The sequence below is a fragment of the Echeneis naucrates genome, chromosome 23 (assembly GCF_900963305.1).
Source record: "Echeneis naucrates chromosome 23, fEcheNa1.1, whole genome shotgun sequence".
Taxonomy (NCBI): domain Eukaryota; kingdom Metazoa; phylum Chordata; class Actinopteri; order Carangiformes; family Echeneidae; genus Echeneis; species Echeneis naucrates.
This window is the reverse complement of record NC_042533.1, coordinates 1551828-1569425: the sequence shown is the minus strand read 5'-3', so window position 1 is coordinate 1569425 and position 17598 is coordinate 1551828. Positions and strand designations below refer to the sequence as shown.

The following is a 17598-nucleotide window of genomic DNA, read 5'->3' as shown; positions in this document are numbered from 1 at the left end:
CTAAAGCAAATAGTGCAGCTCATTATACACTCTGGATGTGTGTTTAAGGCTCCTCCAGGGCCTCCTGCAACGGAAACACAACCAACACGGCGCTCGCTCGGCAGCTTTGTGTGGGAATCTGCAGGATGTTCAGCCAGAAACAGGTTTAAGACTTTTAAAGACCTTGTTCAACAGAAATCTGTCCCGTCACAATCGTCCCAAACATTCAGGTCCTTTCCTCTCCTGCAGAAGCTGCAACCAACTGCAGGGCCTCTCATTTCCCATGAAATGAAATCTGCTGCTGGTTATTTGTTTTTCCGGCCATACCTCGATCATCCTCCCTTTATTTTCTTCGTTTTATAGGATGCACATAATCTGCAGGATGCAAAAAGGCCAATTGAAAACATTTTTCAGGCGCGCTCTCCCAAAATGATGCCACAATTGTCTTTCCCATTTTTCTTTTATACTCATCTTAAATCAAATCCGGCTTTACTCCTTTTAAAGACACCTACATGCAGCTGAGGGAAGGATTTATGAAATTTATCAAAATGAAAGCCTGGTTGTGATCCTGGAATCATTTTTTTTTTCCTTCCTGGTTTTAGAATCTGCTGTTTCCTCAGTTTAATTTCCTGCCTCTTTTATATTCTACCTGCTCAAACTTTTACAAACTAAAACTAAATGAATGAATCTTAAAGTGAAACTGAATGACCAACTAAACAAAGTTATCAACAGCCAGGCCTTCTTCTTTGTTTCCCTCCTGGATCTCAGGCAGCAGAGCTCTGGCGCTCGCGTTCTGCCTATAGAGGTCAGTGTGAACTTGCAGAAGCAGATTTCCCAGAGGTCAGCAGGCTCGCTGGCGGTCGCAGCAGTTGTGGCGTGATAAAGATTATGTCATGTTTATGCTGCTGGGTCCGCAGGGCTGATCACTATCTGCTCTGCATCCATGACCTCACATCTTTATATATAATCTGTCCGTCCATCAGCAGAGACTGTGCTGCAGCAGCGACGACAGATTCCTGTGGGATTGGGAACATGAGAGGAAAGTTCTCCCAGTGTTTGTGATGATGCCAAGATAAGACGATAAACGAGGCTGGAAGCCACGAGTGCTTTATTTATTCCACTTTATTTAAGTTCATCTCACAGAGTCCTGCATGAGCACTTCAGATCTGAAGCTGTCCCAAGTTTTGATTTAATTTTGTTATTTGTTTATTCGCAGCGTTGGAAGTTCATTTATTTTACACGACTCCACACATTCTTTTTAACAATTACATTGTCCCATTTTTTAACAAATGTATATCGACTGAATTGCGGATTTAGTATTAACTGAAAATTTATAAAAATCTGTTCTGTTGGAAGCAGAGCTGCTGTTTCTTCTCTTTAACATGCTTCTGTTTCAATGTTCATGTGCTTTTTCTTGTAAATTGTTGGTCTTTCTGCTGGTGTGATGCCGGACAAAAATAAACTGTGAACAGAAGTGAATAAGTGATAAATGAGAGTGTAAATAAAAGTCAGTTTGAAGTTGGAAAATAGTTTCGTTTTTTGTTTTTTTTTTCAGGAAAATGTGTTGTTTAGTGATAACTATCGTCCAAGTGCTCAGTAGTTTTGTGGGCAGAGCTGTTATTTCTTATCTCTCTCATAGTTTCTATTTAACATGTTTGTTTTGTGTGTGTGTGTGTTTTTTTCTTCCTCATTCATTGTTAGTCTTTCTCTTGTTGACACACAAGATTGGAAAATCAAATGTGAACAGAAGTGAATAAAGGATAAAGAAAAGCCACCTTTTAAAAGGACATGTCATAATCTTCATAAAATGTTTTATTCAGTATTATTTATTATAAGGAAATGACTAGTTTGTGTGCACGGCTGTCGTTTCATCTCTTTCTCTTAGTTTCTGTAATTGTTTGACATTTATTGTTGGTCTTTCTGTTGTTGACAAACCAGACAACGATAAAATGTAAAGAGAAGGAAATAAAGCATCTGCAAAAGTCAACATTTTGTCAAGTGTGTTGTTGTGTGATAAGTGACAATTGTTGTTGTTGTTTATTAATTTATTGACAAACATAGGACAGACCATACACACACTTCCACCGTGTGTGTGTGTGAGAGAGAGAGAGAGAGAGAGAGAGTGTGTGTGAGGATGTGTGTGTGTGTCGCAGGCTGAGCTGCAGCAGCCGGTCAGATCAGACTCAGGCGCATTGCTACCTGTCTGTCTGACTGCCTGTCTGTCGGTCTGTCTACCTGCCTGTCTGCCTGCCTGTCTACCTGTCTGTCTACCTGTCTGTCTGCCTGCCTGCCTGTCTGTCGGTCTGTCCGGATCCGGATCCGTCACACGGACCTCACAGAGGTGTTCTGCCGGACTATGGAGGTTTTGTGTCCCGCTCCGGTCGGGGAGAGACCGGCGGCGACGTGACCGTCAGACCGGTGTGTGTGTCCGGTCAGGAGGGGGCGGAGGGACGGACCCGTCGAGCCGACAGAAAGGTGAGCCCTCCCCGGACTTTTACTTCTCAGGAAGTCCTGAAACAAACACGGACGAACCGACGGTTGGCCGCCAACCGGCCGGTTCTCCGGGTGACACGAAACATGGCGCCGGCGGCTTCAGTGGAAGGGAAGGGGGGGCACTTTATCTGTAACCCCCGCTGAAATCCTGCCGGCTGTTTTGTCGTCAGCCGAACACGGTACGTGTTGTGTTTTTGTTGTTGTAAACTTTTGTGTTTATTTGTGTTTTGTGTTGGCTTTACACCGGCCAGACCCGCCGCCGTTCAGCTAACAATGCAGGACGGACAGACTTCCGGCGTCGTCCTACAAAATAAAAGCCTCTGTTTACTTTTGGATTAGAGTCTACTGTCAATGTGCAACACTTTTATTTTTCTGTGGATTTGAATTATAACTAATCATCAAAATGCACCAAAGTATGATGCAGCTGTCGTGTTTTCTGCAGTTCAGAGAGATGATGAGCAGGAACATACGGACAGTTTTGGTTTCATAGAGCTGGATAACAAAAGTGAAGGTAGATTTCAGGTTTTTCTGAGTTATGTGTTGTTTTGCTCTCCTAATTGTGTCGTGCAACGCTTGCAGCTGTGTCTGCTGTTTTGTCCATCGTCTCTGGATGAGTGAGGGCAGTTTAAATGGCACAATCACTCTTTGGCAGCAACACACAGTAATTGTATGGTTGAATCAACACCTCTCCGAAACAACTGAAGTAAAAATTATTTCCACTTCTTCTTCTTCTTATCATCTTCAGGCCAGACTGCGGTAGTTTTAAGTGTGTAGATAATAAACTGCCAACTGGGTGAAAATGCTACCCCAGAAGTTTGTTTTTGTTGTTGTTGTTTAGAAATTAAAAACTTACAGCTTTTAAAAATGCGAAAGCTTCTATGAAAAAAATAATAAATACATATCAAAAAGTAAAAATAGGTCAAACACTCCTTTTAAAATTTTGTGCCTTTTTTTAATGAATAAAAACTATCTTTGCAAGTTAGTACTTTTATTTTGAATGCCCAAATGTCCTAATTCCGGTAGTATTTCTGTGGTTTGTTGCGCCCCGCCCCCCAACTCCCCACAGCCAATCAGAGACCGTCGTTGGCTGCGACCCCCGGCTCCTGATTGGCCGAGGAGGCCTGTCAATCACTCTGATGGGCTGGCAGCTGCAGCTGGGCTCGTTTCAATGAGTCGAGCAGTTCGGTTGTTTACAATTTAAAACAAGAACGAACGTGAAGATAAACAAGGAGCCGGCACGCGGAACCGGGTTGGTTTGTTTATTTATCATAACGACAGCTGGTTATTGTTGATGGTAAGACACCGGACGGGCGGTAAAGTTGAGCACATCGTGTCATTTCCGGCTTCAGGAAAAACGGGATAGAGTTACCTTTTCAGCAAGGTGCGTTAAGGTGTGAAGAAAGGGCTGCTAGAGCGGATGTCATGCGAGTTGTTGTCAAAATAAAAGGACTTAACTAGCGTACAAGCAGTGTGCTGAGTGAATGGAGCATTTTATCAGTCAACTAGTGACTTTAGTAGGCTTTAAAATAAATACTAAAGTTTGACCAAAGTAAGAAAGAAATGTGAATATTTGTGATTATGATGCATCCTGATGTCATCCTGAATCTTAAGCGCCCTGATGAGAGTGGTAACAGTGGATGTCCTTAAAACTCGACTTTATCCATTTAAAGTAATAATAATAATAATAATTAAAAAGATTTAAATCTATATAAATTCACAACAAAGCAAAGTTATGTTTTATTTTGAAAAGTATGGGAGGGAATCACATCTGTCAACACTGCCAACTTGACAGTGCTGTGTCTTTCAATCCTTCCTGTCCTGCCTCAGGATAATGCGGCTTAAGCAGACAGGAGCTCCACACTTTGGAAACACCAGGCGTTTGTGGTGCTGTTGTGTTACTGTGACTGCGCTAGGCCCAAAACCTCCCAGTCCACATTCAGAGCTGGAGTGTTAGGCCCAGTGAAAAGGTAAACAGAAACAACCACACACAGAAAAATCTGAAGAGCAATGTATTTCTCCTTCTTCTTGGTGTTGTTGTCATGAAAATGTGGTTGAAGTGGGAGTCTTTGGATGTGCGTCAGTGAGCAGCATGTCAGGATGTGTCGAGGTCACGCTGGCTGTTTTATCAGCTTCTATATGCAGCCTTTGTGTCACGGCTGCTGAGTTGCTGTTCTGGGATCAGCCCTTTCTTTCCCAGCTCTGATACAAAAGAGAGGAAAGCGGATCGGCGCAACATTCCTGTGAATGTTTTTCCGCTCAGGCCTTGCAGGATCAGAGCTTGTGCTTTTTCTGTTTTTGGATGGTTTCACCTGCACAGCCATGAGACCTCCAGCTTCTCCAGCTCACAGAGCTTCGTGGCTGCTGCTTTTTTCAGGTTAAAGGTCTGATAAGTGCTGTTGGTACGCCATTGTCAACGCTTGACCTTTCTACACAAAACCTCCTGCTGACTTTTAGACATGGCCACTGCTCTCCGTGGCATTTTCAAGACCTGTGGTGAATGCGAGGCTTTTTTGCACGTTGCTAATAATAGTTAACTCTGTTCTCCACCCACTGTATTTTACAAATATGTACTTGTAATGCAACATTTACTCAAACACCAAAAAATACAGGCTCCGATAGCTGCAAGTGCAAATAGTTTTTATTCACTTGTTCTGTTGTTTTGAGTTGAACAACAAGTTGGAATTTGTATTTTTCATTGATTACCTTAAAATATCTGCCCTTTAACTCGTTGGCTGATCCACTCATCATTTCAGCTCTTGTTGTGTCATGAGAATAAGCTCAGGGGGCCTTTTTTAGCAGAGACCATGGTCATGTACATGGGCAGGATAAAACGTTGGATATGAGAGTTCCTGAGTTGGAACTGGAAGCTGCTGCTGGATTTGTGGCTCAGTGACAGAGAGGAAATGGAAAAGGCTCGGCCGTCATCAGGGTCAACAACCACAAATTAGTTCATCTCCTTCTGTCACTGTTACAGCATCTGGTGAGCCTCTCCAGAAACAATTGAATTAGAGTGTGTGTGTGTGTGTGTGTGTGTGTGTGTGTGTGTGCGTGTGCGTGTGCGTGTGTGTTTTCGCGGCTGCACAATGTGAGGTGGATCCTCAGACTCTAATACAGGTTCTGTCCTGCTGGATGTTTGTATCATAGCAACTGAGACTTCACAAGGTTTCTTTTATCGCTCTTTCTCTTTCTTGATCCTTTTAGTCAGAAAGGAGTCAGATTAAGGCTTTTTTTTATGTGTTTTTACTCATAAAGCTCTCATTTAAAACATCAGAAGTCCCCATATCGCCACATATTCAGAATCAGCTCAACCTCAGCTTATTATGTATGACTCTATTCTCTGTAAAACTGAAAACACTTATTGTATTTTTAGATAAAAAAATGTGCAAAGCAGAAAAGTTGAACACAGAAAGTTCCTCTCATGTGTTGTTCTAGAACTGATCTAGATCTTAATGAGTTCTGCTCATTCTTTGGAGCAGTAATAATAAAAAATCTGCTCCAAAGCTGCTAATGCTCTAAATATCTGATTGTCTTTATTCTGTCAACACAATAATCTCACACCAATCAGTAAACTGACAGCTAGGCCACTGAATGAGAGACTGGGATCTAAACCAAATGAATGAATTTGAAATGTGGAACTGCTCCTTTAAATAAGACACCATATTATTGTCTAAGCTACAGATTCTTTGAATTTCAGGTCAGCTGAGAGGAATTTGACTACAGTGCAGCTGACTTCACCAGGCAGGCAGGCAGCCCACCCACATACCAGATGTAGTCCATACACACAAAGACGCACACAGAAACACACACACTCACTCCCTCGCTGCTGGCCAGGCCTTGGCACCGAGCTGCTGGTGCTTCCCGTCTTTATTGGCCGCTGATCCCCGCTGGCTCAGTCCGGCGCTCTCTGTTTTAATGCCCGGCTCCAGAGCAGCAACACACAACACGACACGACACACCAGATGCTGAGTCGCCCTCCGTCCTGTGTGTGTGATAGAGAGAACAGCTCTGGCTCTCGACCCTCCATCAAACCCAACTAACCCTTGTGCCTAACAAACTCACCGGCAGGCTCACGGGCTCATGATGACGGCCGATCCAGATCATGCTGGATCGGTGCGCCTCCAACTGCTGAGTCTCTGTTGTGATCGTCACTTTGGGCTCTTTTCATGTCGGCAGCCAGTTAATTTGTTCCAGAGAGGTCTAACCAGTCTGAGGCAGCGCGGTTAGTCTTTAACCAGCGTAACAGTAGCTACACATGCTCACACATGGCATCCAGCTGAGTTTATTACACCACAACGCAACACTACACCGCAACACAACAGGCCTTGTTTGTTGAACAGCATGGTGACTGGACAGATCGAGGTTTTTAACGCCTTTATTATCCACAGATGTGAAAATCTGCCTTTAGGTTCACCTGTTGGTTAAAAACAGAAACAAACAAACAATAATAATTCACTCCGGTCTGTTTATCAATCTGACTGAATGGAGTGCAGCCTGCTCAGCTTCTGTCATGATAACTGGCTGCTGTCCCAGGCTGGGGGCAGAGGTGGACATATGGTGGATCTAATCCCAGGTCACAGCCTTGGCGCTAAGGCGGGCCCGCCTCAAACCCACTGAGATCTCACTTCCTGTCCGCTATCCTGCATGTCGTGGCTGCGGGAAGAGTTTTAGGGAGTTCAGGGAGTTGTTAGTGCAGCATTAGTCAATTTTATTATTGTTGGGGAAGCTGAGAAGGAGGATCTGGGAAGAACCTCCCACAAACCAACCAACATTCTGTCGACTTGGAAGCACTTTAGGCTGATTAGAAACACATTTTGTGTTAAAAGCGATGCCGTTTTGAGTGGGCACAGTAATGTGTCCAATATTAAAACTGTATTTCACAGGAGAGGTTAGTCTCTTTGTGTTAAGACTCTGCTTTGCTGAAAGTGTTTTTACTTTATGACATGTAATCAAAGCTGTTATGTCTTGTAAGTCTGTGAGACGAGTCCTGGACTGTTTTGGACTGGACTACTTTCTCGTGTTTCCAGAGATACTGCGTCTTAATCCTCTTCAACGTCGTGCTGATTCTCGTGTCCAATAGTTCACTTTAACACTTACATATTCACACATTTCTCTCACATTTTTTTTTTTCAAGAGGTTCTGCTGCAGCATCAATTAAGCATCCACATTTTCGAATGATTAGCACACGCCATTTTCAGAAGTTTGTATCTAAGACTTTTGACATTTTACTGTCTTGTGTATCCAACATTTACATTTTTTTGCAGTGATGATATCCATTAATTGATTAAATTAAAAACCAAAAACAATCTCTGCACTTGACTGTAGAGACCGTCGACATCTACCTTTAGACCATATGGACCTTTAATTACAATCAGTATCAATTGACAAGAGGTCTTAAATAAATATGAAATGGATGATAATGATTGAGACAATGATCAGCATCAGCTCTCTGAGCCCAGTTTGTTGCTGTGCTGTTTGTGTGTCGTTCTGCTGACCTGAGCTGCTTTTCGCTCACAGCTCTGGAGGATATTGGATCCCCCAGCATCTGCAGCGGATGTGCTCATGGCAACATGGAGGGGTGGGGGGGTGGATTTCTTCATCACCTGTATCAACGCCCACCGCTTCCTTCATCAAATGAAGGATCAGATCCAGATCAGATCAAATTACCCATGATTACCACATACTATCATCAGATTACTGTTATTTAGTCCAATGACCGGGCTGATACACATAAACTCTATGCTCATGCACTAACGCTGTGCCCTGCCATTTCTGTCTCAGCGAAGATGTTAATGAGCAGGAACACATCCTTAATCACCCATGTGTGGGTCTGTGTGCGAATGTGAGTTGAACTGAGACAGTGTTAGTCTGTTTCCCTGATGCATGAATGTATTTGTGTACTTCAGTTTCTCCTGAAGACGTGGAAAAGTTTTGCTGACATTTTCTTGTAGATTCTTTTTCCTTTAACTTGAAAACAAATTTGAGAAGCTGGAACCAGATTTTATTTACCGATTTTGTTTCTGCTTGATCAGTTATTTAAACTGTAAGTGGATTATCTTCTGGGTTAGACCATGTTGCAGGCAGATGTTTTCACAGTGTGTGAAAAGATAAAAATCCGCAGTTTGGCTCTTCATCAGTCGACCACATCTCCAAAACACTGAAGCGAGAGAGAGGAACTGACCCCGGGTTGGCTGGACCACCACCCCCTGCCCCTTTCTGATCCCTTACTGTACTTATTGAAATTATTTGCTTTTTGTAAATATTGTTATTTTTTCTAAATGTATTTACGATTACTCCTCTAGATTTTCTGATGTTATCTATTTATTATTGAGAATAGACTTTAAACACGGTACTGTTGTTGTCTGGTGGATCTCAGGTTTACAGAAAGGATCTCATGCCTTTGTTTTATTCCTCCACAGGTCATGAGTGCCTCGAGGAAAGACCCAGTGGAGAATAACCTCACCTGTCCGAAGCCCCGCCCTACTTGGGCCTCGCCCTGCCGTCCGTCCCTGGACTCCCACCATGAGTAAGTCCCAGGTTTTTATCAATGTTATTATTTGTGCTCCTTTTTCTTCTGCTGAAGTTGCTTTGTGTTCATGATGGAAATCACAGGAAGAAATTTTTAGCTGATAATTGTTTCACGGCTCCTTAGACTCAAGTCAGAACCTTTTCAGCTGCTTGTTTTTTTTCATCCTCTGGAGGTTAAATGCCTCCAGATATGTGTTTGTTTGAGAGGGTTACTGATCCGCGGTAGTTTGAAAAGTCAGACTTTTTATATCCTAAAACAAGAAAATTGATCTAATTTGGTTAATGAACTCATGATTTGAATTAGCCTGGACCTTGATTCAATTTTCTTGTCTTAGTAGGAGGAGAAGTCTGAGTTAATTATAGTGATAGAATAAAGTGAGAAACTTTGTGAGGAAGAACTCGGATCATGAAGCCTCCTGAAGTTGCCTTTTAAACTCTAACTGAAGGGCTTTTGTCAGTTATTGGAACGGTGGTGATTGATATTTTGCCAACAGGAGGAATTCAGGGTTGAGCTGAGTGCTTAAAAAAAATCACAGACAGGCCAAGAAAACACCCATGACCCCGCTCCGGCCTTAATGCCTCATTAAAAACAAAACTTAGACAAGTCAGCTCTGTTCTGAACATGAATTAGAAAAGTGGGACTATTTTCCCTCAAACTTGGTTACAATCTGCCTTCTTCAGCCTGGATGCAGGTTCAAGGCTCTGCAGGGTCAGTTTATTATAAACAGTCAATGAGGCTGAACATGAAGATCAAATACACTTAGACTGGATCTGCTTTTCCTTTCCTCCACCTGCTCCTCCCCCAGGCAGCAGAAAGTGCTGCGCCCCGCACCACCTCATCACCCATCAGTCACACTGCAAAGCATGATGGGAGGGTAAATGTAGCGAGAGGTGGACTTGCATCAGCCCCAGCTACATTATGTCTATATGTGTGTGTGTGTGTGTGTGTGTGAGAGTGTCATGTACGTCGGCTCAGTGTGAGTCATCCAGCTGAATTTCATACGTGTGTGCAGTGACACACACACACTGCACCAGAAGAGCTGATCATTTTCTCCACATGGGGCGTGTCCTCAGTGAAACAGGGTGATGTTGATGAAACCTACATCACGATATTCTCTTCTTGTTACAGATACATTCATATCAGTTTGTTTACTTATATATAATGTATGTATGATTGACGTGGCGTTTGTTGTTTGGTATCAGGCCTCCGCACTCTCCGACCTTCTTGTCTTTGCCGTTTAGCTCACTCCACAGATAAGGATTGAGCACTTGGCCAACGTTTGCATTCCTGTCCACGTTGACCCGTTAGGCGGTAGACCTGTGTGCCGCTGCTGGGCTGGGACTGGGTTACCGGGGCAACCCAGGGCCTGTCATGCGGGGCGTTTTACTGGAAGGCGATTGGATTAAGCAGATGCTGCTGAAGGGGAGTGAGGAAGAGGAAGAAAGGAGGGGTGGGGGGGGGTGGGGGCTACTGAGAGGTTTAACCTGATTACTGCCTTTGTACAATCTGCCAACTACACACACGCAACTGAGTGTGTGTTTATAAGAGAGTTGATCTGACTGATTGCGAGTGATGAAAATGGAGAAACGTGATAGATGAGGTGAGCGGGAAAATCTCACCAGTAGCCCTCAAACAGTGTGTGTTTGTGTGTTTAATCCATGAAATCAAAACTTTGTGCAGTTTATTTGCAAAACTTGTTGATACCAAAAAATCAAACATGATTAACTGGAAGTATAAATCGGAAAAACAGCGTGAAAAGATTAAAAGGGAACAAAATTGCACATTTTTCCTGAAATGTCTTTTAGTGATGAAAGCTGGTCTGAAAATAACAAACCCAGTTCGGTCAACTCGACCCGACATGAATGTTCTCAGTGAGCAGCCGACGCTGTGGAGTAAAAAGCTTCCTTGTGTTTCATTAAGTATCCGACCTTTGATAAACTCGCTCTCACCTGGAGACGACTGACGAAGTTGATATGTTGAACTAATTACCTTAATTACCTCCCAACAACACACACCGAAGACGCAGGCAGGCCGGGTTAGTTTCCTCCAACAGGCTCCTAACAAGGATGGATGGTGTGAATTTTAATGGGAAAAGAATCAGACTAATTTCTGCTCAGAGATTAAAATAGCTTTTCTTTTCTCTTGTGTGATCCAAACAGGTTTTGAAAGCGCAGTCTGGGGCCCTGAATGGAGCCAAAGCTGTTTGGGCCTTTTGATGTCAAATGCCTCATGATACCAATATTCCTCATGATAGCTCGATGCCTGAGTAATTCAATGTGCAAAAAAACCAAAACATGCTGCACAGTGCAGTGTGATCAATACCACAGATGATTTTTACAACATCCATCCATCCATCCATGCTGAGTAAATTGACATTTTAATTTACATTAAAAAAAATGCCCACACACATGTGAGCTGAGAAATAACATTTGAAAAGGAGAAGCCTCATCATTATATGTGATAATAATACACTGCAGTTGTGTTGGCCTGTAGCAAAATGACTCCACAACAGACCATTGTTATGGGAAATGGATCCAGAGCGGAGTGATAACGGGGGAAGGCGGGGGCAGCGATGACAAATGAGGATGATGCATGGAGGCCATGCAACGTTTTATTTGCGCTGTATAAACAGCACTGTTAGTTGGAGGAGCATAATGGCTGCACAAAGACGGAGACGGGCAGGAACATTGAGTTTCTGTCAGCAGCAGCAGTTTGGTGTGTCATCTGTGGAAATAAATGGAGGGAAAGAGCAAAATGGGAAAAAGGGAAGAAGCTCCAATGTAGTTAATAAGTTCTTATTTATAATCTGTCTCCTCCTGTGGAGGCCTCAGGTGACTTTATCTGTATATAAATCAGATTATATGATATTTTCAGGCACTTAAGTCCATCTGCAATCTATGATGTGCTATTAATTATACTGGGAAGCAAATAAACAACAATTTAGATATTAAATATTCCAATTTTTAGATGTTTATTTGGAAGTGGCTGTGTTTATGTCATCACACAGGCTATTGGTAGCTGATAAACGCAGAAGCCCAGAGTGTCTTAACTCTTCTACATTACCAGTTAGTTTCTAAAATAGAACAACATCTACCCTGAAATTACCTTTTTACAGGCTGCATGTTGTTGTTAAGCCTCAGATGTGACGCTCGTCTCTCCTTATGGCGTCTGAGCTCAGAGGTGGGAGGTTTGGAGGAGCACTCGAGGGCGGCGTGAGTGTGCAGACACGGGCTGTTTACTCCAATCTGCTCACCTGTCCTTCACCTACTCTGCCTCACACACTCGGCCATCTCTGCCTGTCATCGGGCGGCCTGCTGGGCAGCCGGCGTCTGGGCGTGGTGTGGGGTAATTATCCCCCCCCCCCCAAAGCCTCAGCTGGCCTCCTTCTGCTGGACTTCAGCACAGTTAGCGTAGCCTTAGAAGACCCAGCGAAGGTCTCTACGTGTCCTTTATTGGCTGGGTCTGGAAAATCTTTCACCAGCTTCAACACATTCACACCTGACAGTCATCAGTCTGCCACATTTTCCTGCTTCGATGCTAATCACACAGAGCAGATGACGGCTCCCGGTGCTAATGACTCCCTGTCAGTCTCTGTCAGAGACGTTGCTGTTGTAAATAGCTCTTGATGGGTTTTGGGCCTGAAAATAGTACACGGCCTCCGGTACTGCCCAGCGGTCGAGCCCTGAGGAGGGACAGTGGGTGGTCAGGTTTACAGCAGTTTTAATAACACAGAACTCCTGTAGCTATGCCAGTTCAAACTTCTTGTCTGAGCCACCCAGCATGTTTGAAAAATCCTGCTCTGTTGGTTCAGAAGTCCGGTAGAAAGAGAGACCTGCATCCATTAAGAGACCATCATGTTTTGTTTTGTTTTGTTTTTTTTTCAGAATACTTTTGGTTTTGCCTTTATTATATTGTGTTTAATATGTATACCATTTTCTTTTTTAAAACAGTTCTCTTTAAATTCATTTTTAAAATGGCTTTAGTCCATATTTCTTAGTTTTTTTCTGCATTTTAAGTGTATCAGAAAAATAACAGAACTGTTACAGTAATAAAACTATCATTGGGTTTTCTGTCGCGGTATAAAAGACCTAAAGCTGCACAGTTGTTGTTGTTGTTGGTTCCAAATTCTGGGACGTAACGGAAATGTCAGATTTGCTCATGCCTGTTTTTTTTTTTTTTGTTTGTTTTTTTTGCTTTGTTTGTGTTGGCTCATTCAACCATGGCGTATTTCTGACGGCACTTGAAGGCAGCATTTGTTCTCGCGTGTTGTTTTTCCTCTGTTAAACCCGTTAAAACCCCCAAAGTGATGATAATGACACATCTACCGGTGAGAAAAGTCCTCAGCGGCTTCAAACCGCCACAATTTCTGCGCTCTCACGATGACTGCAGGCCGAGTATTAGATAGATCCGGATTTGTTTGTTCAGAAAACACCTGAGGAAACAGGATCAGTTGGATTTTTTTGTTGATGAGCAGGTTGGCCAGGTTTATTAGCCTGTGCCGTTTCCTCTGCTTCAAAGACTCGTCTCCCTCAGTGTGCTGGGAATTTGATCTTGAATGCAGATTAGGGATTAAGTCGAGTCCAGATTTTACGCAGGTCCAGATCTGAAGACTCCAGCTGAAAGGAAATGAAGCAGGTGCTGTGGTGACATTAACGTAGGAGATACTTTTAAACACTGTTTTCAAGTCTGTGGTATTGACTCCCAGCCACGCTGTTTGTTGTGGTTGTTCCACTGTCCTCTCTCTCTTACCCAGAGTTCAGTTTGTTTCACTGTCACAGCTGAACCAATCGAAGAAGAATTGATTATCGCTCTTTTTTTCCCCCTTTAAAACTTGATGACACAGCTTTGTCTGATGGCAGTCGACCTTTAAAAGACTTTACAAGTGTTTTACTTTAATTTACTACAAACCATGACTCCTGCTGACCACGAGTGGAGTCTGCTTGTTTATTTTTTCTTATCTTATGGAGATAAATTGAAACCAATGGCTGCCAGGAAAGCAGTAAAATTTGTGCGTTTCCACAGAAAGTTGTTGAAAACAGAACGATCAGCACAACATCACATGATTAAATATGACACTTGATAGAAAGCAGCACAATTTGAAATTGGCTCATTTCTGCTGGATGTGATGATGTTTTTGTGGCCTTAAGCAGCTTCAGCCAGCGTTTCTGTAACTAAAATGCCCTCTTATCGCTGTTTTTTTACAAACAGACAAAAGAACCAGTTTTTCATTTCAAAGTGAGTTATTTTAGTTTATCTCAACGATTTTGTTCCCTTGATGTCTTTCACTCTCGTCCTGTTTTCTGTTCTCCTCTCTCTTTTTTGCCCATCCACATTCTGACTTCCTTCAGTATTTCCAGTTGCTGCCAGTGTATTTTCCCAGAGGACTGAAGAGTGAATTTGTGCGTCGTGTGCGAAATGTGTGATCTAATGCCAGTTGTGTGTTGGAACACAGTTTGACCGCACGCTCTGAAATTTCTTTCCTTTCCTGCAACAGCGAAGGATGCTCAGATGTTGTGTTTGTGGAGATGGGAATTGAGTTTTTAGAGGTGGAGGGGCGGGGTTGGGGGATAACAGGAAGGAAGCTTTGCTGGAATACGATTACATCTCCCACTAAACAGGGCAGCAGGAGGAAATGGATCCACAGACCGCGTCCTCAGGGCATCATCGTGTACATACTGGAGTCACCAGAGAGTGATATGTTACTGACGCACAGATCACACTAACCGGACAGCATCCCCACCAGGATGTTGCCTATTTACAGTATGTGTCCGGTCCACGCCGTTGAGGAGCAGGTGGTTCTGCTATGGTGGGAAAACCTGGAGCCATTTGGACTCTGATGAGGTTTAAGATTGAAGACTGTCGATCTGCCTTTTGTTCTTCTGGGAATCTCGTTTGTTAACGACATGAAAATCTTTAATGGTGACGTAATCATGCACCAGCAGGTGTGAACTAGGAAGAAATATTTTTCAGATGTTCTGTTGATCAAGTAATAATTGAATCAGCTGATAGTTGTTCAGAAAACACTTAATCACTTAAAAACACTTCTCACTGAACCAGTGAGAAGGTTCTGGGTTTGAATATTTCTTTGCTTGCTCGTGGGTTCCTTCAGTTGGAAGGTTCACGTAGATGCAGCTTTAAAACACTGTTTACTGTTTTCGTGTGTGTCGTACTCTGCCTTGTTGTGTTGTGATGACACGTCTGCCTCCATGAAACTTGTACTTAACAGTGCTAGAAATGACTTCCTGGATTTAGCCTTAGCCCAAAGTGGGGAGAGACTCTGTGACGATGACAACTAGATTACATCCAAGAAATAAAAAGAATCCTCCACGTGAGGTTTTAACAGTAAGTTGTATTTCAATAAGTAAAAATAATTCTCTCAAACAGACGACAGTCTCTGTGCAAACTTTGCAATTGTGGGGTTGCACTGATGGATTTTGGATTGGGTGGATGGTTCTCTGCAGATGTGAGCAGTGTGTAGGGACATTTTTATCTGCCGCAGATGAAAAAGGGGCACCACGGTTATTCCACCGCTGCCGGGTGAGTTTTCCATTCTGCCAAGCAGCTTGAGGTGAACCTTGGGATTTGGAGGTGTGTATCTGCTTTTTAGTCTGATGTTCTTGACAAAATAGGAGCAGGCAGAGATTTAGGGGAGGTGAGAGCTGCACACAGAGTGAATGACATTTCCCAGCCGTGAAATATCAGGTTTATTGGATACAGAGAGGGTGTCGCTCCCTGCAGCTTTGGCCAAATATTCGCCCGGTTCCTCTGTTTCAAATTCAAATCGTTCCACTTGATAAATAGTTTATCCAGAGGATGATGAAACTGCAAAAAACGAAGATTTGTGAAGATTAGAAGCCGCTCTGTGCCAACTGAAGCCTCCGGTTTGCAAACATTCTAGGAAGAGAGGAACTTTCAGGATAAATAATATCCACGGGGATATTTGAAGCAGAATAACTGACCTAGGGAAATCCAATACTTTCTCCTTGAACACACAGAAATCATGAAGTTGCCTTATAATAAGCTTTTAATGTCTGTGAAGTGAGTTTGTTTCCATGGTGAGCTGAGCGAAGCAGCTGTATGGTGGCAGCGGGAGGGCTGCCGCTGCCACCAAACTTGAGTCCCATCAATATTTAATGTCTGGTCTTAAGATGGAATCTGAAATGAAGAAGCTTCGCTTTGTTTGGATGTGACTCCTCCTCTTTAGTGGGTTTTTTCTTTGTGATTTCACTCTCAGTTCGATCTGATATCGGCTTGTTTCTGCTTTTTCAGTTTAATGAAAAGGCGTCAATGGCCACATTCAGAGTCCTAAAAAATGTTTGCAGATGAGTCTTGCTCATTTGTAAACCTGTTGTGTTTCCTACAAAGACTGTAATCTGTTTGGTTCAGGTCAAAAGAGTTCTTATTTAGAGATTTGAAAAACACGCAGACGCACACCAGTGACAAACGCATCACTGCCTGTCAAACTGTGATATATGTCACACACCCCATCGACTGATGTCAAGAGAGATACACCTTGGGATGTATTAATGGATGTGTGCATGAGAGTCAGCAAGATAGTGACCGAGCACAGAGCATTGTGGGTAATATTCATCGACTCCAATGCTGCCGGAGCTACGTGGTCGTAGATCTTCGGCTGCTCCTCCTGCAGGGAACCCGCCCCTCCACTGCTTTACCAGCTGTTTACTTTACAGTGCTCCTGTAAACAACTGCACACACACACCACACACACACGCACACACGTTATTGACTCTCCCACCTTTGTGGTAAACATCATGGCTGAGCTCTGGGAGGTTGGGTCAGTCAGGCCTGGGAGAGGTTAGCACTGAGGGGGGCCAGTGGAGGCACAATCAGACCGGCTGATTTATTGGCCTGCTGATGAAGTGGCCTTTAGTTGAAGTTATATTTGGAGTGTTTTTGTTTGAATGCTGGAACATTGGCTCTTTTATTTATTCTCTGCCATGCAAATGTTGAAGAGAAGGAAAGAACTTAAGCCATATATGATAAATAATTCATTCTAGAGTCTGCATGGATCTAAAATCAAGAGATAATTAGTTTACAGTGAGAAAGGGCAAAGATTTTAGCTTACGATCGGAGCCCCCAAATATTTGTACTTTGGGGCCTTTTTCTAAATATTTTCTTTTTTTACATAATCTCTTTATTCTTTGAAAAACTATCCACTTATTATGTGCTTTCTTGTTATTATGGTAATTCTGTTCTTGTATGTTATACACTGTATCTATCAATCTAGGATATTCAAATCAAACTGATCCGATTTGTGATGTGATGTGAGAGGAGTCTGAAATGTTTCATCATTTTTGCCTTTATCATCCAGTCGACAGTCAATGACCTAATAATGGGAAACTAAAGTCCGCTCCAGCTATTTATGGGTTTGTCTGGCGGGGTCAGTCCCGTAAAAACCAAATGACAGAATAAATCAGATAAAGTACAAACAGCGCGAAAACTTCCATCATCCTGAAGGATCCCTCACTGAACTCTCCTGAGTCATATCACAGTTGGTTACAAATCCTGGTTTGCATTTTTGTGGAACAAAAACCAAAACCGCATGTGAAAATGCGACAAATTAAAGTTGACCACTGTGG

At 43.0% G+C, this 17598-nt stretch overlaps 1 protein-coding gene across 4 annotated transcripts in view; it reads left to right on the top strand.

The window, feature by feature from the left end:
* The first annotated feature begins 2145 nt into the window (after positions 1-2145).
* usp6nl (USP6 N-terminal like) overlaps positions 2146-17598 on the top strand; it is a 42809-nt gene continuing 27356 nt past the window's right edge. Inside the window, exons 1-3 of one of the 4 annotated variants that reach the window (XM_029494934.1) lie at positions 3656-3721; positions 4300-4439; positions 8889-8995. In XM_029494934.1, the coding sequence (XP_029350794.1) occupies positions 8992-8995 (4 nt within the window). In that variant the 5' untranslated portion in view covers positions 3656-3721; positions 4300-4439; positions 8889-8991. Of the gene's footprint in view, positions 2455-2485; positions 2652-3610; positions 3722-4299; positions 4440-8888; positions 8996-17598 lie in introns of those variants that run through there. The other 3 variants (XM_029494935.1, XM_029494936.1, XM_029494937.1) reach the window with 3 other exon arrangements.